The sequence below is a fragment of the Chrysochloris asiatica genome, unplaced genomic scaffold (genome assembly GCF_000296735.1).
Source record: "Chrysochloris asiatica unplaced genomic scaffold, ChrAsi1.0 scaffold00038, whole genome shotgun sequence".
Taxonomy (NCBI): domain Eukaryota; kingdom Metazoa; phylum Chordata; class Mammalia; order Afrosoricida; family Chrysochloridae; genus Chrysochloris; species Chrysochloris asiatica.
Genome location: NW_006408556.1, coordinates 12,087,402 through 12,113,701, shown reverse-complemented (window position 1 = coordinate 12,113,701; position 26,300 = coordinate 12,087,402). Strand labels below are relative to the sequence as shown.

Genomic DNA, 26,300 nt, shown 5'->3' with positions numbered 1-26,300 from the left:
TTAAAGAGCAAAGATGTCAGTTTGAGGACTAAGGTGCACCTGAGCCAAGCTATGACATTTTCAATCACCTCATATACATGTGAAAGTTGAATAATGAATAAGGATGATCATAAAAGAATCAATGCATTTGAATTATGGTGTTGGTGAAGAATATTGAAAGTACCTTTGAATGCCAAAAGAACAAACAAATGTATCTTAGAAAAAGTACAGCCAGAGTACTTCATTGGAAGCAAGGATGGTGAGTGAGACTTGGTCTCTTGTTCTTTGGACATGTTATCAGAGGGACCAGTCCCTGAAGAAGGCCATCATGTTTGGTAAAGTGGAGGGTCAGCAAAAGAAATAGGAAGACCCCAGATGAGATGAACTGACGTAACAACAGCAACAATGGACTCTCAACTCTAACAACTGTGAGACTGGCACAGGATCAGGTAATGTTTTGTTCTGTTGGTCATAGTGTCACTAAGAGTTGGAACCAACTCGACATCATCTAACGATGACTCTTCAGCGAATAAGTCTAGACACTGATTTACAGCATACCAAAATGGCAGATTTGGCATCCTCAAAAGGCTCAAATCATGTTTCTTTTCAATATTCTTTCAGTTTGAGGAACAAAAAGAACTCTGAAGTAGCAAGATCATGGATCTAGGGTGGATAGGGTGATATTTCCCAGCGAAATTTTCATTGGACAGTCAATGAGCAGGTACACTGTTGTATGGGGGGAAATTCCTTACTGCAAATCTCGTGGGCTTTTTCTCACCAATGCAGTCTTTAATTTTCTTAAAACTTCTTCATAATAAGGACCCTGTGTCTTTCAAGAAAATCTATCCATAGTACCCTTTTGAAGTACCCCAGAATAGTCAGTAGTCACTACAACCATCTGACGTCTCTGTCTTGAACTTAACTGGCTCAAGCAAATCGCCTCAGAAACCACTGTTTTGATTGGACCATTTTCAGAAGGCACTCTATGAGACTAAGGCACGTGTATCACTTGAAAGAGCTTGTCTGTAGCCATCCACTGATTGAAAACACACGTTAGATCACATTTTGTTTGGAATAAACCTCACATGTATGAACTGGGACTCTAGTAGCAAGACATTTTGCCTTAGCCTTCTGTGTGTGTGTACATAAGGGGACTTTTAAAAGTTTGCAGACATATTTCATTATCTTTTCATTTGATTTTCCATAAGCTTTTCAAATCCCCCTCCCTTCCATAAAGCCCAGTCCACTGCTGTGAAGAGAATTCTGACTCATAGTGACCCGCTACAACAGAGTAGAGCTGAACTGCTCCCTAAGGTTTGTTTCAGAGACTGTGGTCTTTATGAAAGCAGACTGCGTCATCTTTCTCTGGTGCAGCCACTGGTGGGTTCGAATCATCAACCTTTTTGTCTTCTGACCTTTCTGTTACCAGTTCAATGCTAAAAGCACTGTGCCTCCAGGGTTCATATACATGTGATATCATGGAGCTCTGTGTTAATGCACTGGACTGCAAAGTCGGTTTGAACCATAAGGCCATTGGTTCAAGCTCCCAAGCCGTCCCTTGGAGACCCTATACTGGGTTACACTATGGCACTTAACAACAACAACTATATATATATATATGCAACTGGTTTCTAGATATATAAAGTGGCCCACTGTTGGCTTTGAAGACCTGCTCAGCAAGCCCCTTCCCAGGACAGGGTTCCCTGCTGCTCACCACTGCAGTGAACCAGACGAATTCGAGTGTACAGGATGATAAGGTCCTGAGGAGAGATGTTGACCACACACTGGTACAGCCCCTCGTCCTGCCTCTGGAGTCCTGTCACGGTGACCTTCATGATGGCGTCTTCGGGAACATCCTCCAGCAAGTACCTTCCAGCCTGGACTCGTTTTACCTCTATGTTTTTGGTTTCTGTGCGCACCAGCGTCTCAGGGAGACCCTGACTTCTCACCCGCTGCCAGGCCTTCGGGCTGGAGGCATATTTCATGATGTTATACGGACAGACCACGGTTAGGTTGTTTCCTTCTATCAGGCATGCTTGCTCCTCCCTCACGTCTATTGCGTGGGACCCTAGAATGAGGATTCAAGGTGGAGTCAGTGATCACCTCTGCACCTGCAGCCACAAGCCCACAGGCTAGAGGAATAATAGCATCATCAAACATCTAGGAGAAAGCTAGGATTTCTTAAATTATTTTGAAAGAAATGTCTACATCCTTCTTCCTGCTCCCTTTCCTCCGACCTCCCAACCTTTACTCACTTGACTTATATTTTGAACCATTTCAGAATAATCATATTCTGAAATAATCATATATATATAAAGTAGAGTTGTGGTGTGGCGCTGTGGGCTAATGTGTCAGACTGCAAAGTCGTTTGAACTGCAAGGGCGGTGGTTCAAGCTCACCAGCCGCTCCTTGGAAACCCTATATATACAGCTTCGCTATGGTTCGGAATCGAATTGACGGCACTTAAAAACAATGACGATATATACAAAGTACACAAACATATATGAAGCAAATAAGTCAAAATATTAATCTTGTTTAAATCTTGGAGATGAATTTATAGGGAGTGGTTACTAATCGGGCTGCTAACCTCAGGGTCACCAGTTCAAAACTACCAGTTGTTCTGCAGGAGAAAGCTGAGGCTTTCTGCTCCCATAAAGATTTACAGCCTCAGAAACCCTGTTCAGGGTCTCTATGAGTAGGAAGCGACTTCATGGCACATAACAACAAATAACATTCTTTCTGTATTTTTGTAAGTTAGAAAGTTTAGATGATACAAAATTTAAAAAGAACCTCTTCAATTTCAGTACCCATTTTCTACTCTATTCTTCTGTGTGGTGCCCCAGAGAAGCTGATTGCTTTTTTGAGCACTGTCTTTTGTATTAACTCCTGTTACACAAATATATATATGTATTTATATGTACATAAGCATTTATATGTATATAAGGAGCTCTGGTAGTGTAGTGGTTACAAATCGGACTGCGAACCACAAGGTCAGCAGTTCAAAACTACCAGCCGTTCTGCGGGAGAAAGATGAAGCTTTCTGCTCCTGTAAAGATGTATAGCCTCGGAAACCCTGTACAGGGTCACTATGGGTCAGAAACTACTCGACGGCACTTAACAACTACAACAACAAACATTAACATGTACATAAGCATTTATATATGCATTTATATGTATATAAGCATATATATATATATAGAGAGAGAGAGAGAGAGAGAGAGCGCTCTGATAGCGTAATGGTTACGAATCAGGCTGCGAACCTTAAGGTCAGCAGTTCGAAACTACCAGCTGTTCTGCGGGAGAAAGATGAGGCTTTCTGCTCCCGTAAAGATTTATAGCCTCGGAAACCCTGTACAGGGTCGCTATGAGTTGGAACCGACTCCAAGGCACATCACAACAACAACAATATATATATAAAGTTGAATGTTCTTCCCACTCTGCCTACCCATTCTCATGACATTCAGCCCCAGAGGGGAGTCACCTGAAGAGTTCCAGTGGGTACGAGTCTCTTTCTATTCTTTCTTCACAATGCCACTGACCACTGTATACCCAGTTACATCACTGCCATCACCACCATCCACCTTTGACTTTTACTGAGCACTTACTATGTGCTAGATAACTGAGTCAATAACTTTCTATCAGTCTACTTTAGAAATGATGAAACAGACTAATAATCAAGAAGACGGCAGAACAGGCAGATAGGCTATTCAGACGCTCTGCAACAAAGATAGGGAGACCACATGATGAGAATTATTCTAGAACCCTGAGCTTCAGAGGAAAGGTTGGATAAGTGGACTGAACACATCCTGGGAGGAGAGGCTGAGCAGAGGTGGCTGAGGAGGGAGACAGATGCAGTGCTGTCATTGTGACCTTTTTCTGGCAGCTCCAGAGACTGTGGCATGGCAGTGCAGAGTCATGCTGTGGACTGACAACTGGACATATGTGCTTCTTTCTTGTTCCCCAAGTCCCCCTAAACTCATCCACTCCCAGTGTAGACTTTTGCTGTCCAGGAGTTCACAGAGTGAGGTGGGCACTGATGGTGTCAGCTTGGTACCTGGATTTGAGTGGGTTCTGTCCACAGAGCCATTTGATCAGCCTTGAACTGACCTAGCCCCTGGTCACCCTTTGGTCCATATGGACAATGCCTGGAGCTAAAGGAATTACATTTAGGGCTAGAAATGTTAGCATCACATCCCTCCTCCAACCACCTCATGAGCCCTCTGGTTAGCAGGAGCATCCCCCAGTGTTTTCTTTTCTCTGGGTTCAGTACCTGCACTGGTTTGTTTGGGTTTCCCCCCCCTCTTTTTGCTGTTTTTTCTTTGTTTACTCTTTCTTTTTCTTTACCTTCTCTCTCCCTTCCCTTCATTTTATATTTTCTACCTTTGATTTTGTTCTTTCTTCTATTTCTCTTTTCCCACTTCTTCATCCTTTTTCCCCCATCTCTCTGGATCTTTCTTTGCTACTTTCTAGCCTTGTTTAATTTCATTTTCCCTCTCCCTGGTTTTATCTAATGTTTTCCCCCCCTCCACCTCATTTTTCTGTTCTTTTACTGTCCCACTTTTCTTTTCTTGGATATTCCTTTTTAAAATTCTCCTGTTTTATTTTCCTTTTCCACTACTATTTGCTTGTTTGTTATTTTCTTGTGTATGTGTATATGTTTTCTCTTATTGCCTCACCTGAAAAGAGACAGAATCCATGCCCACACAGCCCAAACACAACTGTACCCTAGTTAATATCAGCTCCTATACCAACTGATTAGCAGCCAACACCAGCCAAGTCCATCCTAAACTGAACTGCATGAATGGCAAATGAAGAACAGGGCAAACACACCTCTTCTCTAATAATAACCTACCAGGAGGTAGTTGGTGAGAGAACCTAAGATACACCAACATACGATCATCAACTAAGTACATGCACAACAATACCACAGTGTCTTGGAGACAACAGAAAACTTCAGTTCATATGAAGAAATAAGAGAGAATGCTCAAACAAATACCCAAACTGTAGAGCCAGTAAATATTTTTTGAGGAAGAAAAGGTACTGGAAATACCTGAGAAAGAAATTAGAAGGGTGATATTTAGGTCCTTTCAGTGATTGAGAGAAAGATCAAGAAAAGCATGGAGAGCACACACACAAAAAATTATAGATGAAATCAGGAAAACATTACAAGAACAAACAGACAAAACAAATGAAATTTTTGAAACAATACAAAACATGTATAAGATTAATTCTAAGATTTCAGAAATAGACAATATATTGAAAGGGCAAAGGAGTAGATTTGAATCTATGGAAGACCAAATTAGTGAGCTTGAAGATAAATGTCTCAATATTAGTAAACTAGAAGAACAATCAGAGAAAAGAAGGAAAAAATCTGAGGAAAGCCTAAGATTAAATGGATACCATGAAAAGGATAACTTACAGGTGATTGAAATTCCATAACAGGAAGAGACAAGAAAATCCTCAGAGAAAATTATTGAAGAACTGTTGGAAGAAGACTTATCTAACATCATGAACGGTGAGAAGACACATGTTCTAGAAGAAAAAGAATATCAAACAAGATAAACCCCAAAAGAAAAGAAAAAAACACAAACAACAAAATGTACCATAATCAAATTTGCCAAAATCAAAGACAAGGAAAGACTCCTGGGAACAACTCAGGAAAAATGAAAGGTTACCCATAAAGGAGAACCTATAAGACTAAGATCTGATTTCTCAGCAGAAACCATGCAGGCAAGAAGACAGTGGCATGAAACAGACAAAACTCTGAAGAAAAATATTGTCAAACAACAATCACATACCCAGCAAAGCTGTGCCTCAAATACAATGGTGAAATAAGGACATTTGCAGACAAATAGAAATAGGAATTTGTAACAACCAGATCAACATTATAAAAAGTACTAAATGGTGTTCTTTGGATTGAGAAGCAATAACATCACACAACAATGTGAGATGAACAAACAAGGCAACACCACCCAAAATTCAATTCTGATATAGAAGTATTTAAAGTGAAATGTTGTAGTTGTTAACGTGGAGTCAGTTCTGATTCATAGCAACCCTGTACAGGGTTTCCGAGGCTGTAAATCTTTATGGGAGCAAAAAGCCTCATCTTTCTCCCACGGAACAGCTGGTAGTTTCGAACTGCTGACCCTGAGGTTAGCAGTCCAATTCGTAATCACTGAGCTACCAGAGCTCCTTAAGTGAAATAAGGAACTGAAAATAGGGAACAGAGACCTCAATTTATAAAGAAGACAACTACAAAGTAAAAAGGTGAGATTGTGTAAATACTTCCACAAGAAGTTTCAAAAGATGAGGACGTTAACTAAATTTCAAATAGAGTGTTTTAAACTGAGGAAGAAATTAGCAAATTACAGGGTAACCTAAAAGAAAATTATTACATCTTCATATCAAAATGAAAAAAATAGGAAAAGCAGAAGGATTTAGTAAGCATTAAAACAAAAGCAATGAAGAAAATAAAAAGAAACCCACAAACAAAACGAACGCAAAGCAGAAAATTAAATGGAATAAAGAAATCAGCTGCATCACAAATAATCACACAGGAAATGACAATTAATTCATACTTGTCAATAATTATTACGCTGAGTGTAAATCCACCAGTCAAGAGACAGAGAGTTAAAGGGAATACGAGAACAGGATCCTTCAATATGCTGCCTACGAGAGACACATCATAGAAGCAAAGACAAAAATAGACTAAAAATCAAAGAATGAAAAAAAATATCAAAATGCAATAAAAAAGGAGGAGTGGCAATATTAATCTTTGATAAAATAGACTTTTAGGCAAAAAACCACATAAGGGACAAAGAAGTATACTATATCATGATTTAAGGCTCATTGAACAAGAGAACATAATCATAATAAATATCTATGCACCCAATAAAAGAGCCTCAAAATATATAAATCAAACTTTCGGGACTCCTGGTGTAGCATTGTAGGATAAGCACTGTACTGCGAACCACAATGTCGGTCAAACTCACCAGCTGTTCCTCAAAACCCTATATAGGATCGCTATGAGTCAGAATCAACTCAACTGTACTTAAAAACAAATAGAATTGAAGAAAGAAATAGACAACTCCACACTACTAGTAGGAGATTTTAACAAACTACTTTTGCTAAAGGTGAAAACAACTAGAAGAAAAACTACAAGAACTAAACAACATAATCAACCAATTTGGCTTCATGGGTTTACAAAACACTCAAACCTACAACAGCATAATGTATGTTCTTCTTCAGAAATGACGGAACAGAGAAGCTCAGAGGGGTGAGAGGAGCTTTTCAAGGACGTACATGCAGCAGATTTGAATCCAGTTCTGTCTGATTCCTGAACCCTAAACCTCCACTCCTCATTTCTCTCTGTGCCCCACCATGGTGACTTCCATCAGTGTTGCTATTTCTCATGTTATTTACCTTGTCTGTTACTGTTGCCTGTTCTGCTCCTTTAGGGGGAACAATCTGACTCTTCTTTACATCTCCTAGGGTATCAGCACAGGGATGGGGGTTTGCTTGGATAACCCTACATGATTTTCTCATCGTCAAGATGCACCAAGGGACTCCTAGCTTCTACTTCATTACCCACTCTCTGCTGTTTCGCAGTCTGCATTCAGTACCTCTTCCCATCCCTTTCTCTAACACATACCTAGTCCCACCCAGGTCATCCTGAAGTCATGAGAGAAGATTCCCCTCGTGTGGGAGTTCCTGGGTGACACAAATGGTGAAGCCCTTGTGCTACTAACTGAAAGGCTGACAATTCAAACCCACACAGAGGTACCTCAGAAGAAAGTCCTGGTGATCTGATTGTGAAAAGTCAAAACTATAAGAATCCTATGGATTGCAGTTCTACTGTGAGACACATGGGATCACCATGAATTGGAACAGACTTCATGGCAACAAATTCCCCTTGTCTGTCCCTCCTTTTGCCTGGTGACTTCTCCACCAGTCTTCCTGTGTCTCCTTACCTGAGACACAGAGCAGTAGCAAGAGCAGCAGCAGATGTGGCCACCTCCAGAGTTTTGTCCCCTCCATTCTATCCTGCTCCTGGACCTTCTGGCTGCTGCCCATCCTAGGGTCTCTCTGAGCTCTTAGAGGATGTGGTCCCTCACAGATGTCTACTGTCTTCCCAGAGTGTCTTCACTGTTACTTTGCAGCTGTGAACCCCTGAGGGAAATGTGGTGAGAGGGAGTAGCTTAGGGAAATGCAAAAGGCAAAGAAGAGAGTACTGCTCTTGTGAAACCATCCTTCCTGTCTTCCTTACATCACAGTCCTATTGGGAAACACTCACTGGCTGCCCATTCCCTATTATCGCTAGGCTAGCATCCTTGGATGGACCTTTCATGCCTGCATACCTGATCTCCCATCTTTGGTTCAATTCCCGTTCAGGTCACCCAGGCAGTGCCATCCCTGGTCACTGACTGTTCCATCCCTCCATCTCTTCCTCCTCTAAAATAATGCCTGTGAGTTCTGTAACACCCCGCTCAAGCTTTCCAGCTGTGCAGACTTGTTTAGCTTTCCTTTGCACTGGTGGTTCTCAAACACTGACAGGCAGCCCAATTGCTCAGGAAGATTGGTAAATAGACACATATCCAGGCTTCCCCACAAGACATTCTGATTTGGTAGGACTGGGACGAGGCCCAGGAATCTACATTTTTATAAGAAGCTTAGGGCTTTTGAGATAAGTGACCACAATAATTCATTCCTTCAAAGTTCTGGTGAGGCCAGTGGGTCCAGAGACATCCTTCAGGTATCCTACCTGTATGCTGGATGTGTGCTTCCCTGAGCCACCCAGTCCAGGTCTGGGCATGGAAACCAGGACAATTACAATAACAGTGGAAGTTACTACCACAAATTGAAGTTCTACTGTGTGCCAGCCTCCTGGCACGAGTGATCTCATTTAATCTGATCCAGTTTGGGAGGTTGTTTATTAGATGTTCATATTTGGCTCTCTGGTACCAAGCATCATTTCCATTTTGGGCACATGACCTAGTGTGTGTGTCTTAGTTTGATTCAGAACCTGCTTCCCTTTCTATTAAGAATGGAGACAGATATATCCTCTCCCCTTTTCCATGGTAGTGATGGTGCAGACATGTGGCTTGACCTAAAATTGAAAAAATACATGATTCTGTTCACGATTCTAGCTCCTAAAGGTATGATACAAGATGCGGGGCCATTTGGGGATGATTCACACACAGGTTTGTGTGTTTACTCTTGGAAAATTAGAGTACATTGACCATGGCCATTGCTCAAATGGAGTTCATGAATGAATGATACCCGTGATTAATGTGCTCAGTTGCTAATCAAAGGTTGGAGCAAAATTCTACTGTGGTACAGATGGGGCTGCCAGGAGTGGGAGTATGTTCTAGAGCAACTGGTATTGCTGAATTGGAAAGTAAGGTTTTATCATCCTTTCCTCACCATGGAGTCGCTTTCCTTTAGACTCAGAAGAGGACTGTGCAATATAAAATCTTGATTGACATTTATTGAGGTACATGGGCAGGCCTGGACCCCTATCTTGAAGGAACAGAAAAGGATGCTATAGGGAATGATTGTGATAGGAGCAGGTAGGTGGATGTTTTTTCAGAATTATATATCCAGGCTTTTATTCTAAAGCACTTCTGGGTAGCTTTGACTGCCAACCTTTCCAGTTAGTAGCTGAACACCTAACTGTTTGCACCACTCATGGACTCCTTAAAACCCACTTGTTGTCAAGTCAATTCTGAACCATGGAGACTCTTTGTGTGTCTGAGTAGAACTGTTGTCTATGGAGTTATTGATGGTTAATTACATAGAAACTCTGTTGCTCTTCTCAAAACATATGGGTTCCCCCCACCCCATGGTGTCTTATATTCTCCTCATCCCATTGTTTAGTACACCCATTTCTAGGAGTTGCATTCCAAGAGAGTCACAGATGAAGGGAGGAACTCAAGTGCCTGATTCTAGTTGCAAGGAAGCCCCAGGGGTCAGAAGAGTAAGATGCTTCTGTAGTGTCTGTATGACCATGTCAGGCCAAAGTACCGGTGGAAGGACTATCAGCTGTGTCTACAATACCTCAGGATCTCCCACAAGACTGTAACAGTGAAAGGCATTGGACTCTGTCTTTATTTAGTGCAAACACTGAACAACTGGTGGAATGAAGGACCCGGGCATGGCTGGGTTGCACCTTCTCTTGTAGGGGGCAGAGCAAACATCCAAAGTCACAGTGAAGTTAGGAGCCAGGCAGGAAAAGGGAGGTGGGATCCTAAGTCTTAGAAATAACCTGTCATTACAGGTTAAATGTGTGTCCTTGTTCCCACTTCCACCCACATCCCCAATCTACACATACTCCTCTTCTGGCACAGTTTCTAGATGTATGTTCATGGAAGTCTGAAGTCCTTCTCAGTGGTTCGTGGACCTCCGTGTGACAACAAGCAGGATACTGAAGACCAGACTCTTGCCCAGGATTCCACACACCACGGGAACAACAATGCTGAATATGGAGACCCTATGGAACAGAGGTGATTTAACGCTAATGTTGGCCAGGATGCTGCCTCACACTTCAGTGTTCGCTCTACAAACTCTCTTCATGCCCCTTTTCTTCTCTACTTATATCCTTCAGCACTTTCTCCATTCTGACTGGTCCTGTACGTTTTGTCTGTCTCATTGCCTAGCACTGCTGATTAGAAGTATATCTAGTAGAGGATATAGGGTCCTTGTCCAGAAGACACTGAGAGGAAATGACAGGTTAATCTCTCAACATTGCTGTAATGCTGTAAAGCGAGTGTGGGTTGAGGAGCTACAGAACCTTGTTTCTCTTCTTAGCACCATGACCTTACACTTACCTCATCTTTCTATTGAGAAAAGTCCAATCCTAGCCCAAAATCTCATGACTGGAATTTTTTGAGATGCTTGAAAACTGTTTCTAAAGGTACTTTGCAAAAATCAATAGACAATGAAGCATCCAGCTGATATGAAGGGAGGGGAGACACACAAGAACACCCAGACTTGCAGATAGTACCCATCTGACCTAGCCTCAATGGCTTGATAATCAGAACTTGATTGTTGTTGTTGTTATGTGCCGTGGGGTCGGTTCCGACTCATAGCGACCCTGCACAGGGTTTCTGAGGCTGTAAATCTTTACGGGAGCAGAACGCCTCATCTTTCTCCCGCAGAATGGCTGGTAGTTTCGAACTGCTGACCTTGCAGTTCACAACCCGATTCGTAACCACTACGCTACCAGAGGAAGATAAAAAAGAAAACAATTTTTAATAAAGGAAATGAGTGTAAATTGCTATAATTTGATGAACTTGACCTATACTCATGGAGGTAGTAGCTCAAAATGCCAACAAGAGAGGGAAGGAGTCTTCACATCAACTATGAATGCTATCTTCTCTATACACAGGGTAGATAGGGATGGGCAACTTAGACACTGGCTACTTAAATGAGGGAGTGATAAAGGCATGAAGTGACTGGCTTACAGGTTTTTAAGAGGAAGTTTAATTTAAGAGTATGTGGGGGAAGATAGAGTCCCCACTGAATAGTTTTCATCATGTCTAGATGGGTCTGGTGAAAAGAGATGGGGATAGGATTCTTAAGATTCAATAGTTAGTAATTGTTATCATGACTAATTGCAACTGTCACAATTGTAAAGGTAAAATTTTGTAACAAAAAAAGGGGAATAGTTAATCTTACAGTCCAGAAACAGAGGACTCTAGGACTAATCAAGGGAGACAAGCACAAGCAGAATGCGGGACCTTATCCAGAGAAGCAGCAACACCAGAGATGGAGGCAGAGAGGGGGACATGGAAAGAGAGAGCAGCTGAGGACTCCAGATTCATGGAAAGAGAGATAAGAGCTGATGGGCAGGAGGCAGCCTTGCAGAATGTGCCCTTTGATGGTGTAGATTATTATATAGGCCTGAGTGTTTAAAAAACAAACAAACAGAGCTAAAATGAATAGAGAGAAATACTGATGGTACATGGTGGAGATTATAATCATTGTAATGAAACAAAGTATATGGTTTGTTCAATGTAAAACTGATGATCTGCCCTGTAAATTTTCACTCAATTCACAATAAAAAATTAAAAATTAAAAAAAAAAAATCAATAGACACAAGTAAGAAATACTAATGAGTGGGGAAATGAGGCAGGTCTAGATGCAGAAGTCTGGAAACACATTAAAACTAAAGTCATCTAAATGATAAGACTTAGGTACAAAAGGAGAAATGTGAATCAAGGGTAGACAGATTGCTCAGAAATAGACCTAGTGTTGTGTCAGAATTCAACCTTTAAAGAAATAGGCCCCCTACTGGGTTAGGCAAGAGACTGGCTGACACAAAATTTTAAATTCTTTATTACTAGTCAAAAGACTGGTAGTTTGAACACACCTAGAGGTGCTTGGAAGATGGGACTAGCAATCAGCTTTTGGAAGAGGACATACCCAGTTTCCTGGTGTCAGAGCCTGGCCATATGCCATCTCAGACCCTTACCAATGTTGTGCCTGGAATTCTGGGCTGTGCCCACTCCCAAAATCCAGTACCTGCTTCTCTGTGACAGAGGCTGCACTCCAGTTGCCCGGCCACCTGAGGTGCCTGGGAATTTCAAGTTCCCCCAGAGTCTTTCTTATCCAGTGACTGAGAAGTTGTTGTTCAAAGCCGCTGAGTCAATTCTGACTCATAGCGACATTTATAGGGTTTCCGAGGAGTGGCTGGCAGGTTTAAACCACCAACTTTGTGGTTAGTGGTCCAGTGCTTATCCTACAGCACCACTCCAAGGCTGAAAAGGTGGGAGGATAAATACTCCATCTCCCCCATCCTGATCCAGGCAACCTCAGGGTTCTCTCCTGCACGACTGAACCTAAGTTACCCCCAGGACTTGGCATGATAAGGCCCCTTGTTTGGTTTCCTTACCTCTTTACTCCCACTTCCCTACTTTTCTTGCATGAGAACACTGCCTGAAACATTTTCACAAGACTTTTCTCTCAGGACCTGCTTCTTCCTCATGCCCAGGCTGATTTCTAAGCAAGTCCAGCACCTGGCCAAACAGCATCCCTTTTTTCAAACACTGCGGTGGCTTCTGTTTTCCTGACTGAATCCTGACTGAGAATACAGTTGATGCCAGGTAATGGGTACAGATTCCTATAGGCTCCAGGAGGAATGGGGGCGAAGGTCACATACTCTGTATTTTCGCATCGGAAAAGAAAAGTAGTAAACAAAGATGTTCACTCTCATTAGACCATACATTTTACTCATGCCATAAGTATTTCCAAAGCACCTACTATGTGGCAGGCCCTTAGATGGCTGAATAAAACCATGGTAAGGGAGGAATAAGACACTGTCTCCATACCCCTGGGGCTCACAGTCCCTAGTAACAAAGAAACTGAAGCACATACCAATGCATACCTGTTTTAACAGACATATTTCTAAAATATCAAAGCCTGCAGTGGCATTGCTTCATTAGACATCATGAATCACACAACAATTAAGACCTAGCTCTTATAGAGTCATTTAGCAATATAAATACAGAGCCATATAAATGTTCAGATTCCCTTACATTTCTGTAAATAAATCATTTTAAAACAGAAATATTTACAAAAATATGTTCTCATCAAAGTGTGGCACTGTAAGATCAGCACTGGACTGTGAATCACAAGGTTGGTGGTTCAAATCCACCAGCACTCCTTGGAAACCCTATATGGGGTCGCTATGAGTTGGAACCAACTCGAAGGCACTTAACAACAAAACCAATCAGAGTTATCAGTATTATAAACGGAAGAAATGAAAACAATCTCGCTATCTAAACACAGGCAATTGATTATGTAAATTATGTTTTTTTCAATTGATAGGAAAAATATGCATTTATCAAAACTACAGTTATAAAGACTAGGTAGTAACATTGATGAATAGTTTTAGCAGGAAAGAATAATAAACTATTTACAGTTAGAATTATAACTATGTTTGAATATGTATAAGCGTGAATGAAGGCTAGAAGAGAATATGGCGAAAAACTGATGTATTAGATTGGTGGAAATATGGAAGAATGGGGCCTGGGAGGGGGGAAATTTTCTTGATTTGTTAATTCAATGTTTAATGCTAAATACATTTTAAGATTAATCAACACTTTATAATAAGTTGTAATGGGATATATGCATGCTATGTTAACTCTGCCTACACATTGAAGAACACGTTCCACTCCTAGAAATTCTGATTTATTGCTCTGTGGTAGAGCACATGCATCAATATTAAAAATCTAACAAAAGAAATAAGAAACAAACACGCCAGGTACTTCTAGTAGTTATTGCTGAGTTAGAGCCATTGGGCTAGATTCTCTCTTGCAGCTCTGGTATTCTAGCATTTCTACAGGTCAGATGAGGAAACTGCAGCCAGAGAGGGTTGGAGACTTGCCCACAGTCACTCTGCCTGGCAGTAGAATCCAGGGCCCCACAATTAAGGTGCTTTTTCCACTAAACCATTAGGTCTCGGGGAGAATTGGGTGGAAAAGGTGGCTGATGCCCATTGCAGTTCACCAAGGATGCCATTTCCCTCTGTCCATTACTATGCTGTGAGCTGGGAGAGCAGCTGCCTCCCTGAGAACCTCCTCCTTACACTACACCTCCTTCTTCCTCTGGCTGAGCTGGGCTCAAGTCTGCTCCTGCCCTCCATCTTCCTTTGTCATTCACTGTCCCTTGCTCTTAGTACACAGACTGGAGAACAAAGGGCTCTATCCAACCATGGGCCCAGAGGTCTGCAAACCATACCTGATGACACCCCTCACATTTGTGGAGTTGATGCTGAGACCAGGAGAGGAGATAATGGCAGTGGGTTTGAGTGGGGGCACAGTCCTGGACATAGGATATGGTTTTTGTGGATTCATGGAGATGACCAAAGGGAGTGTGGTTGTCTCAACCAAGGCCTGTGTTGGATTGTTCTTCAAGTTGCCAGAATCTGAAGGACCTGCAACAAGACATAATTACAGGAGAAACAGTAATTAACTCTGGGGCCAAACAGCATGTTGGTAGATGGCAGTGGCGGTAAGTAGAGAGTTGTGAGTGGGGTGGGGTACATTGAGTTCAACCCAGGATTGTGGCCTTAATGACCCAGCTTGAGTCTCTCCTTCTTCAGGAAGCCTTTGTTGGCACCTCGGGCCTACCAGCATCCATCCTCAGCCTTTAGAAGAATGGCTCTTTCTCCTTCAACAAAAGGTTCTGTCCATCACTGGAAGAGGAAGCAGCTGGCAGTGTTCTACTAGAAATGCAAGTCCTGGTGTGACACTGGGGAATAAAGCACTGAACTACAAGGATGGTGGTTCAAACTCATCAGTCGCTTCTAGGAAACCCTACCCAGGGTCACTATGAGTCAGAACTGACTTCACAGCACTTAACTACATCAACAACAATAACTGGAACACCAGCAAGGATATTTCTTGCTGTAATATGTAGTAATAAGAGTAATATGACCTGCTGACATCTTACTCCCAGTCCAGAAGGACTAGTCACTAGATTCTAAACTCTATAAGGGAAGAGCCTTGGTTTTGGTGATACTATAATCCACACATGAGTGACAGTGTCTGGCATTTTGTAGATAGTCAAAGAACATGATGAATGGATGGATATGTGAACGCATGAATGAGTGGGGTTGGTGAGTACGTTTCTGGGAGTTTAGTAGATGGGTGAATAATGTTTGGTTGGGGGCTGGATGGATGGATAAATGAATAGGTGGACAGAAAGACTGATGCCTGACTGGATGGTCACTGTTATTAAGTGCCATTGAGTCGGTTCCAACTCACAGCAACCGTGCACAGTGTTTCCAAGGAGCGACTGACTGGTGGATTTAAACTACCAACCTTGTGGTTAGCAGTTTGGTGCTTATCCAACAGCACCACATCAATAGGTAGAATTAGGAGGGTTATGAACACACCTAGAGGTGCGTTGGAAGACAGGCAGGGGTTTCTTTTACTAGGATCAAATAAATAGCTTGAGGTCAGCAGGGGTCACAGACAGACAGACAGACAGAAGTAAGGAAGTCCCCCATGGTCAAAGCTCAGACTCAGTAAACCCTTTCCCAGGACAGGGTCCCCTGCTGCTCACCACTGCAGTGAACCAGACGAATTCGAACATGCAGAATAAGGTCCTGAGGAGGGCTGCTGATCACACACTGGTATAACCCCTCGTCCTGCCTCTGGAGTCCTGTCACTGTGACCTTCATGACGGCTTCATAGGGAATATCCTCCAGCAGGTACCTTCCTGCCTGGACTCGTTTTACCTCTATGTTTCTGGTTTCCACTTGCAGCAGCGTCTCAGGGAGACCCTGACTTCTCACCCGCTGCCAGGCCTTCGGGCTGGAGGCATATTTCATGATATTGTAAGGACAGGTCACAGTCAGGTTTTCTCCTTCTATCAGGCACTCTTGCTCCTCCCTTATGTTTATTGCGTGGGACCCTAGAATGAGGAATCAAGGTGGAGTCAGTGATCACCTCTGCACCTCCAGCCTCAGTCATCACAGCAGCCACAAGACCATAGGCTAGTGGAATAATAGCATCATCAAACATCTAGGAGAAAGCTAGGATTTCTTAAATTATTTTGAAAGGAATGTCTACATCCTTCTTCCTGTTCCCTCTCCCCTGGCCTGCCTGCCTCTACTCACTTGACTCATATTTTAAGTCATTTCAAAATAATTATATATGTGTACTTTGTATACACATATAATTACTTTGAGATGATACATGATTATTTTGAAATGATTCAAAACATAATGATTCAAAAATAATTATATATGTGTACTTTGTATACACATATAATTACTTTGAGATGATACATGATTATTTTGAAATGATTCAAAACATAATGATTCAAAAATAATTATATATGTGTATTCAAAGTACAGAGTCCTGATATGGCGCGGTGGGTTAATATGCAGGACTGCAAAGTTGGTTTGAACTGCGAGGTCGGCGTTTCAAGTTCACCAGCCACTCTTTGGAAACCCTATACAGGGTCGCTGTAGGTTGGGACCAACTCAACGGCAATTAACAGCAGCAATATTAAGTATGGAGTCCTGGTGTGGTGCTGTGGGCTAATGCATTGTACCGCAAAGTCTATTTGATCTGCACAGTCAGCAGTTTAAGCTCACCAGTCACTCCTTGGAAACCCTATACAGGGTCACTATGGGTTGGAACCAACTTGACAGCACTTAACAACAACACCATACAAGGTATTACAAACACACATGAAACAAATGAGGTAAAATATTAATCTTGTTTAAATCTCAATTATGATGGTGTTTCCAACTAAATCACTGTCTCTATGGGTCGGAACTGACTCGACAGCACTTAACAACAACAACAATTTTTAGACATATTGTAAAACTAAAAGATCTTGGTTATATGATACACCACCAATTCATTGGTGATCTGAACGGGTTATTTCAAGTGCACCTTATTAACAAAACGATCAGTGGATTCAGCAAACATTTCATAGTACTAAATGTCATATCTGATTATGAATTTTGTTCTGTGTCATAAGTAAATTTATGTTCTAGGAGATGTCAACAAAATATATACACTTTTGTGAACTATGAATTTTCTAATTAAACTTTAATGCTACAATATGATTTTTACATGACTGATATGCTTTGTTTAAACTATCAAATGCCTGTATTTTACTTCAATTTTATTACAAAACATATGTTGTCACTAAATGGACTTTGATTTTAAAGGATCAAATTAGCTTTAGTTGTATATTATTTTTACAAAGAAAAATAGACTTGCATAAAAAAAAAATTGGATGATGAATTTATAGTAGCTAGGAGTCCTGGCATGACATTGTAGGATAAGTACTGGACTTTGCTAACTGCAAAGTGAGTGGTTCAAACCCACCAGCTGCTTCTCAGAAACCCTATATAGGGTCACTATGAGTTGAAATAGACTTGATGGAAATTACCAACAACAGCTTTCTTTCTATATTATTGTAAGTTGGAAAGTGTTTATGCAATACAAAATTTTTTCAAAACTCCCTAATTTTTTTAAAGTGTCTTATTGTGAATTATGTGATAGTTTACATGGGAGAACATTAACCTTATATTCATCCAATCGTATATTGTTTCATTACCATGGTTACAATTCCCTCCATACATCATCAACCAACCAAAGGGTAAACCCTGCAAGCCTGACCCCCGGTCGTCAGCACGCAGCCCCTCTGTCTCTCCAGTTCCAAAAACCCCTGCCACTCCTTCTCTCCATGTCATCATCTCTACCCCCATCTCTGGCATCACTGCTTCTCTGGGTAGGGTTCTGTACTCCGCTCTTCTCCCCCTGATGGTCCCAGTGACCTCGGCTCCCAGACTGCAAAGTCAACCACACTCCTCCTTTTGCCAAAAAAGTCTACCTTTACATTTCCAACCCTCACAGTCAGTCCTGATAACAATTATTCACTATTGTACCACAAGAGACCTACCCCCATCTCCTTTCATTAGCCCCACCCGGAAAAATTGGATACTACTCAGTGGAGATGCTACCTTCCTCTGCTCCCTCTGGATCTAGGCTCCCTCTTGAAAAGCTTGTAAGCCAGTCACTTCTTGCCTTTGTAACTCTCCCATTTTGGGTAGCCAATGTCCAAGTTGCCCAAAACTCCACACATTTTAGTGTCTATTTTTCTACTCAACTCATGGTTCCCATGGAAGCCAATTGCTTTCTGGAGCAAAACTCCTGATGTCCCCAAGTCAAATGTTCTCCCCACTCTGTCCACTCATTCTCATCCCACCCAGTCCCAGAAAGGAGTCATCAGAAGAGTTCCAGTGGGTACCAACCTCTTCCTGTTCTCCCCCGCACAATGCCACTGACCACTCAATACCCAGGTACATCATTGTCACAGTCATCACAACTGTCACCACCATCACCATCCACCATTGACTTTTACTAAGCACTTACTATGTTCTAGATACTGAGCCAACAATTTTATATCAATATGCTTCAGAAATGATAGAACAGAGAAGCTCAGAGGGGTGAGAGGAGCTTCTCAAGGACGTACATGCAGCAGATTTGAATCCAGTTCTGTCTGATTCCTGAACCCTAAACCTCCACTCCTCATTCCTCTCTGTGCCCCACCATGGTGACTTCTATCAGTGTTGCTATTTCTCATGTTATTTATCTTGTCTGTTACCGTTGCCTGTTCTGCTCCTTTAGGGGGAACAATCTGACTCTTCTTTACATCTCCTAGGATATCAGCACAGGGATGGGGGTTTGCTTGGATAACCCTACATGATTTTCTCATCGTCAAGATGTACCATGGGACTCCTAGCTTCTAGTTCATTACCCACTCTCTGCTGTATCGCAGTCTGCATTCAGTACCTCTTCCCATCCCTTTCTCTAACACATACCCTAGTCCCACCCAGGTCATCCTGAAGTCATGAGAGAAGATTCCCCTTGTGTGGGAGTTCCTGGGTGACACAAATGGTGAAGCCCTTGTGCTACTAACTGAAAGGCTGACAATTCAAACCCACACAGAGATACCTCAGAAGAAAGTCCTGGTGATCTGATTGTGAAAAGTCAAAACTGTAAAAAATCCTATGGATTGCAGTTCTACTGTGAGACACATGGGATCACCATGAATTGGAACAGACTTCATGGCAACAAATTCCCCTTGTCTGTCCCTCCTTTTGCCTGGTGACTTCTCCACCAGTCTTCCTGTGTCTCCTTACCTGAGACATAGAGCAGTAGCAAGAGCAGCAGCAGATGTGGCCACCTCCAGAGTTTTGTCCCCTCCATTCTATCCTGCTCCTGGACCTTCTGGCTGCTGCCCATCCTAGGGTCTCTCTGAGCTCTTAGAGGATGTGGTCCCTCACAGATGTCTACTGTCTTCCCAGAGTGTCTTCACTGTTACTTTGCAGCTGTGAACCCCTGAGGGAAATGTGGTGAGAGGGAGTAGCTTAGGGAAATGCAAAAGGCAAAGAAGAGAGTACTGCTCTTGTGAAACCATCCTTCCTGTCTTCCTTACATCACAGTCCTATTGGGAAACACTCACTGGCTGCCCATTCCTCATTATCATTAGGCTAACATCCTTGGATGGACCTTTCATGCCCGCATACCTGATCTCCCATCTTTGGTCCAATTCCCGTTCAGGTCACCCAGGCAGTGCCATCCCTGGTCACTTACCAGTCCATCCCTCCATTTCTTCCTCCATCTAGGATGATGCTTGTGTGTTTTGCCTTCCAACAAAGTTGCCTTCTTTAGTTTTCTTCTGCACTAGTGGTTCTCAAACACTGGCATGCAGCCTATTTTCTCTGGAAGATTGGTAAATATGAGAGTACTTCAAAAAGTTCCCGGAAAAATTTTTTGCTTTTAATTCCACTTTTCTACAAGCTTTTTGAAGTACCCAGGTATACATGTGACCAGATTCCACTCCCCCAGACATTCTGATTTGGTAGATCTGGGAGTGGCTCAGGAATCTACATTTTTACTGGCAACCTAGGGGATTATGAGACAAGTGACCACAGTAACCCCTTCCTGCAAAAGTTCTGGTTAGGCGAAATGAGTCCTGAGTTATTTTTCAAGTATTGCTCCTGTATTCTGGGTGTGTGCTTCCCTGATTCACCCAGTCCAGTTGTAGGCATGGAGACCAAGACAATTATAATAATAATGGTAGTCTCTACCTACTGTGGTCCAGCTTCCTGACATGAGTGATCTCATTTAATCTGACCCAATTTGGGAGGTTGTTTTTGGTATGTTTTTCATATTTGGGTCTCTGTTAGCAAACACCGTTTGCATGTTGGGTGCTTGACCCAGTGTGTCTGTTTTCATTTGATTCAGAGCCCACTTCCCTTTTTATTGAGGATGGAGACAGCTATTTCTCCTCCCCTTCTTCGGGTAATGATGATGCAGACATGTGGTTTGACGTAAGCTTGGCCAAATACGTGATTCTGTCCGTGATTGTAGCTCCTGAGAATGTGACGCAAGGTGCATCTGGGGATGATTCACACAGAGACATTGTATCTTTGCTAATGGAAATTTAGAAGACATTGGCCTTGGCTATCGCTCCAATGGAATCCATGAGTGCTGCACAGGGTTAAGGAGCTCAGTTGCTAACCAAAGGGTTGGAGCACAGTCATAATGTTGTACAATGGGTTACCATGAGTCAGAATATACTCAAGGACAACTGGTATTGCTAAGTTGAAAAAAAAAAATTTCTATCATCCTTTCCTCAATATGAGGCCCTTTCCCTTTAGAATAAGAAGAGAACTATGCAGTGAAAAATCCTGATAGAAGTCTATTGACATTTATAAAACCCAGATAGACTTGGACTCCTATCTTGAAGGAACTGGAAAGGATGTTTTTGAGTAATATTTTGAGAGGAGCAGGAAGCTGGAGTGGGAAATTAGGAGTACACATGGGACAGCCTTCAGGACCCTAAATAGTGAGACCTTGTCACCTATATCTGTGCCCTTTGTGTGCTCCAAAGAAGATAGGCATGTAGACATGGACAGAACTGCTTCTCCTATTCTATATGGATTTGGGATACTTAGTCTTCAGAAAAGGAATTCTCTAGTTTTAGATCCTAGTGACTTGTTAACTGTTTTGGTCTAATCACATTCTCCTCTGTTTTCATGGTATTATTTTAAGGACCAGGTGATAAAATAAATGGAGTCATGTTGGATATTATATCTTGACCCTATGCTATAGATCCGCCAATCTCATCCTGTAGTATTTTTGCAAACAACAGCAACAAAGTCAATTCCAAATGATCCAGTGTGTGTCAGAGCAGAGATGCACTCCATAGAGTCTTTAATGGATGCTTTTTCCAGAATTGGTGGTGCTTATGTGCCATGGAGTCGGTTCCAACTCACAGTGACCCTGTACAGAGTTTCTGAGGCTGTACATCTTTACGGGATTAGAAAGCCTCATCTTTCTCCTTCAGAACAGCTGGTAGTTTCGAACTGTTGAACTTGAGGCTCACAGCCTGATTTGCAACCAGGTGCCTCTAGGTAGATTCCACTGCCAACCTTCCCATGGACCACTCAGGGACTCCTTAAAGCTCAGTTGCCATTAAATCAATTCTGAATCATGGTGACTCTATGTGTGTCAGAGTAGAACTGTTCTCTACAGGGTTATTGGTGACTGATTTTTTTGGCACATTCAGGTTAGCTCTGTTACACGGCTTGTTTATTTATTTGTTTCTATCCATGTTGTTGTTGTTATGTGCTGTGGAGTTGGTTCCGATTCATAGCGACCCTGTACAGGGTTTCCGAGGCTGTAAATCTTTACGGTAGCAGAAAGCCTCATCTTTCTCCCGCAGAACTGCTGATGGTTTCGAACTGCTGACCTTGTGGTTCACAACCCGATTTGTAACCACTACGCTACCAGAGCTCCTTTCCTTTTATCCACAGTGTCTTATAAATGTCAACACACTTCACCTTATTCCATGACTTACCACACCCATTTCTAGAAGGTCCATTCCAAGAAGGCCACAGAGAAGGGAGGGACTCAAATGCCTGATTCTAGAAAAAAGGAAGGCTCAAGTGCCAGGCGTGCAGGATGCTTCTGCAGTGCCAACATGACCATGTCAGGTCCAGATGTCATGGTCCCTGTGTATCAACTGTGCCCGCTGTACTTCAAGGTCCCCACAAAACAGCATTGGTCTCTGTTTTGAATTAGTGCAAACACAGAGCTACTGTTGGAATGAAAGACCAGGGCATGGTTCAGAAGAGCTGTCTCTTTGGAGAAAGCAGAGCACATCTCCAAAGTTGCAGTGAAATTAGGGGACAAGGCAGGAAAATGGAGGTAAGATCCTGAGTCCTAGAAATAACCTGTAATTATAGGTTTTATTTATGTCCTCATCTCCCCTTTCATCCACAGCACCAATTTACACATACATCTCTTCCGGCACAACTGCCAGCTATATGTTCATGGAGGTCAGAAGTCCTTCTTATTGGTCTGTGGACCCCTGTGTGACAATAAGCAGGACAATGAAGACCAGACTCTTACTTAGGATTCCACACACCACGGAAATGACAAGGCTACGCACAGAGACCCTGGGGGGTACAGAGGTGATTGAATGCTACTCTTGACAGTGATGCTACCTCACACTTGAGTGTTCACTCTACACTCCTTTCTCCTCTACTTAGAACCCTCAGTACCTTCCCCAACCTGACTGGCTGTGGACATTTCAGTCTATCTAAAACAGCTGATTAAAAATGTATCTAGTACGTTCAATAGAGTCCTGTGAACCTGGGTGGAGACCTGGTTGGCCAGCAGTGTGTCAAGACCTCAGTACTCTTGGGCCTTGGGTCAGTGACATAGCCACAGAGGACTAGAGTGGAGAGTGAAGCATCCAGCTGATAAGAAGAGAGGGCATGTGCATAGGAACACCCACATTTGCAGATAATACCCATTTGACCTGGCTTCAATGACTGGATGATCAGAGTTCAAATAGAAGGAGAAAGAAGAGGGAAAAAAGAGTAATCTGATACAATTTAATGAACTTGACCTACACCTATGGATGCAGTAGCTCAAAAGAGGGAACAAATCTTTACAGTGAAGATCATTCCTACCCCCTCCATACACAGGGTAGACAGGGATGGGCAATTTGGACATTGGCTACTCAAAATGGGGGAGGTTACAAAGGCAAGAAGTGACTGGCTTACAAGCTTTCAAGAGGGAACCCAGATCCAGAGGGAGCAGAGGAAGGTAGACTCTCCACTGAGATACTAATCCAATTTTTCTGGGTGGGGGTTGATGAAGGAAGATGCATATAGGTCTCTTGTGATACAATAGTGAACAATTGCTATCAGGACTGATTGTGAGGGATGGAAATGTAAAGGCAGATGTTTTGTGGAAAACTAAGGGGTGTGATTGACTTTGCAGTCTAGAGCGGAGGTCCCTGGGACCATCAAGGGAGAAGAGCGGAGAACAGGACCCTACCCAGTGAAGCAGTGATGCCAGAGATGGAGGCAGAGATGATGACATGGAGAGATGGAATGGCTGGAGACTTTAGACCCAGAGAGGGAGAGGGGCTGTGTGCTGATGACTGGGGGGCAGGCTTTCAGGGTATACCCTTTGGTTGGTTGATGATGCATGGAGAGGATTGTAAACATGGCAATGAAATTATATTCGATAGGATGAATGTAAAGCTATTGTTCTCTCATGTAAACTATCACATAAGTCACAATAAAGCATTAAAAAAAAAGTATCTCCTTGTCCAGAAGAGGCACTAGGGGAAAAGCCACACTAATCTCTCAGTGTGCTGCAATGCTGCAAAGCAAGTATGGGTCGAGGACACAGGAGACACTATGTCTCTTCTAAACACCGTGGCCTACTTTCTTGGTCATTCACCTCATCTCTTTAGCCTCATTCTCCTCATCTTTCAATCAAGAAAATTTCAATAATAGCCAAAATCTTGTAACTGGAATTATTTAATTTTTTTTTTAGTTAAAATTAATTTCCATTACAACATTTATGCTTTTTTTTTTTTTTTTTCATGACATTGGTTGCAATTTTCTCATTGTAGCAGCACTTTTTCCAATTTCTCCCTGGGTCCCCTGTTTCCATTTGTCATTCTTCTTTCCTGCCTTCTAAGATTTGTTTTGGGGTACATACTGCCTTTTTATCTCAAATAATGGTAGGTTTAAGTTATCTGTTAGTATTTTGGACCATTATTTCCTGGAGTCTTTGATTTTCTTTGCTCCAGACAAGGAGCTCTGGGAGCCTAGTGGTTACAAATCGGGCTGCTAACCTCAGGGTCAGCAGTTCGAAACTACCAGTTGTTCCATGGGAGAAAGATGAGGCTTTCTGTTCCCATAAAGACTTACAGCCTCGGAAACCCTGTGCAGGGGCACTATGAGTCAGAACCAACTCCACGGCACATAACAACAACAACAAAGACATGGAGAGACAAACAGTTGCATCTTAGATGGCAATTCACAACCTTTTAAGACCCTAGTTACTAGTCACTAAAGTAGAATGTAGACCATAATCTTTGTAGACTATGTTATGCCAGTTGACCTAGATGTTCCTCAAGACTGTAATCTTAAACCCTCCTGAATTACTTCAAGATTGAGTGCCCCGCGGCCAATAGGACTCATCTAGAGCCAGGAACTCTACTGTCACATCCCTCCCACACTTACCTCTGGAACTCCTTACCTTGCAGGAGCACCAAAGAGCTTTCTCCTTTCCAGGTCCAACAATTGCATATTTTTAGGGTTTGGGTTTGTTTTGGTTTTGCTCTTTTCCTTTTGTTGTTTCATTGTTTTTGTTTGGTTGCTCTTTTTCCTCTTTCTATTGCCCTGAATTTGATCTTTGCTGGCTCTGCTTTTGTTTTTCTTTCTTTTCTTCTGTTTCTCATTTCCCCTCTCTTTCCCTCCTCTTTTGATCTTTCTTTACTACTCTCTCTTCATCTTCTAGCTCTTGGTTTTTCTAAGTGTTTTTAAATTTTTATTTCTTCCTTTCATTTCCTCTCTTATTTTTCTCCTCTGTAGCTCCATTTTCCTAAGCCTATTTTCTTTTTTAAGTTATTCTTCAGTGTTTTTGGTTTTTTTAAATTGCTTCCTTTTATTTTCCTTCTTATTTTTCTCTTTAATAGCACCTTTTCCCTGCCTGTCATTTGTCTTTATATATAGTTATTATATTCTGATTACTGCCTATTTTACTTTATTTTTTCTCTTTTCATTGTGGGTTCCTTGTTTGTTTATTCTGTTTAGTTTTCTTGCGTATGTCAGGGGGAAGGACTTTCTCTTACCTACCTGACAGGAGACAGCAACCGTGCCCACACAGCCCAGCCACAACTGTACCCTCTGCAGCCCCACCCACTGTGTAAGAGCCAATACCAGCTCCTATACCACCTGATCAATGATAGGCAGCAGCCAACACCAGCCTAAACTACCCTAAACTGAGGTACATGAATGGCAAACGTCACCCATAAGAGACTGGTATTACTAAGTTGGAAAAAAAAAGATTCTATCATCCTTTCCTCAATATGAGGCCCTTTCCCTTTAGAATTACATCTTAGGTGAGAGCCTAAGAATACACAACAAACAATCATCAATTAAAAGCAAATACAACAACCCAGCAATACCCTGGAGAGGCAACAGACCATTCTAGCTTACACAAAGAAATCAGAGAGAATGGCTTAAACAAATGATCAAGATACAGAGTCAGGATACATGTTTAAGGAAGAAAAATAATGGAACTAACTGAAAATAGAATGATATTTAGGTACCTTCAAAGGATTGACAGAAAGATCAAGGAAAGCAAGGAGAACACAGAAAAAAATTTAGAAGAATTTAGGAAAACACTACAAGAACAAATAGACAAAATAAATGCAAAATTTGAAACAATATGAAACCTGTAATTAGAAAC

General features: G+C 42.1%; 3 protein-coding genes across 3 annotated transcripts in view; 1 reads left to right on the top strand and 2 right to left on the bottom strand.

The window, feature by feature from the left end:
• Nucleotides 1-1,652: 1,652 nt before the first annotated feature.
• Nucleotides 1,653-1,964, bottom strand: LOC102812123 (triggering receptor expressed on myeloid cells 1-like). The gene has a single exon (XM_006860589.1). It carries the CDS (start codon nt 1,962-1,964, stop codon nt 1,653-1,655), a length of 312 nt encoding a protein of 103 aa, XP_006860651.1.
• An 8,398-nt stretch (nt 1,965-10,362) lies between these two features.
• LOC102811733 (triggering receptor expressed on myeloid cells 1-like) lies at nt 10,363-19,754 on the bottom strand. The gene is made up of 4 exons (XM_006860588.1): nt 19,652-19,754; nt 16,048-16,398; nt 14,719-14,914; nt 10,363-10,468 (listed from the first exon to the last, which is right to left on the bottom strand). Exons 1-4 carry the CDS (start codon nt 19,752-19,754, stop codon nt 10,363-10,365), a joined length of 756 nt encoding a protein of 251 aa, XP_006860650.1.
• A 1,079-nt stretch (nt 19,755-20,833) lies between these two features.
• TREML2 (triggering receptor expressed on myeloid cells-like 2) overlaps nt 20,834-26,300 on the top strand; it is an 83,011-nt gene continuing 77,544 nt past the window's right edge. The window contains 1 exon segment of the mRNA XM_006878362.1: nt 20,834-20,906. Within this exon segment, the coding sequence (XP_006878424.1) occupies nt 20,834-20,906 (73 nt within the window).

Excerpts from the sequence above, each read along its gene's own strand:
- LOC102811733 (XM_006860588.1), bottom strand. The coding sequence starts at position 19,754 with ATGGGCAGCAGCCAGAAGGTCCAGGAGCAGGATAGAATGGAGGGGACA. Across the intron at positions 16,399-19,651 it reads GCTACTGCTCTATGTCTCAG|GGTCCCACGCAATAAACATA; the intron begins GTAAGGAGACAC and ends TCCTCATTCTAG. Across the intron at positions 14,915-16,047 it reads TCGTCTGGTTCACTGCAGTG|GTCCTTCAGATTCTGGCAAC; the intron begins GTGAGCAGCAGG and ends GTCTTGTTGCAG.
- LOC102812123 (XM_006860589.1), bottom strand. The coding sequence starts at position 1,964 with ATGAAATATGCCTCCAGCCCGAAGGCCTGGCAGCGGGTGAGAAGTCAG.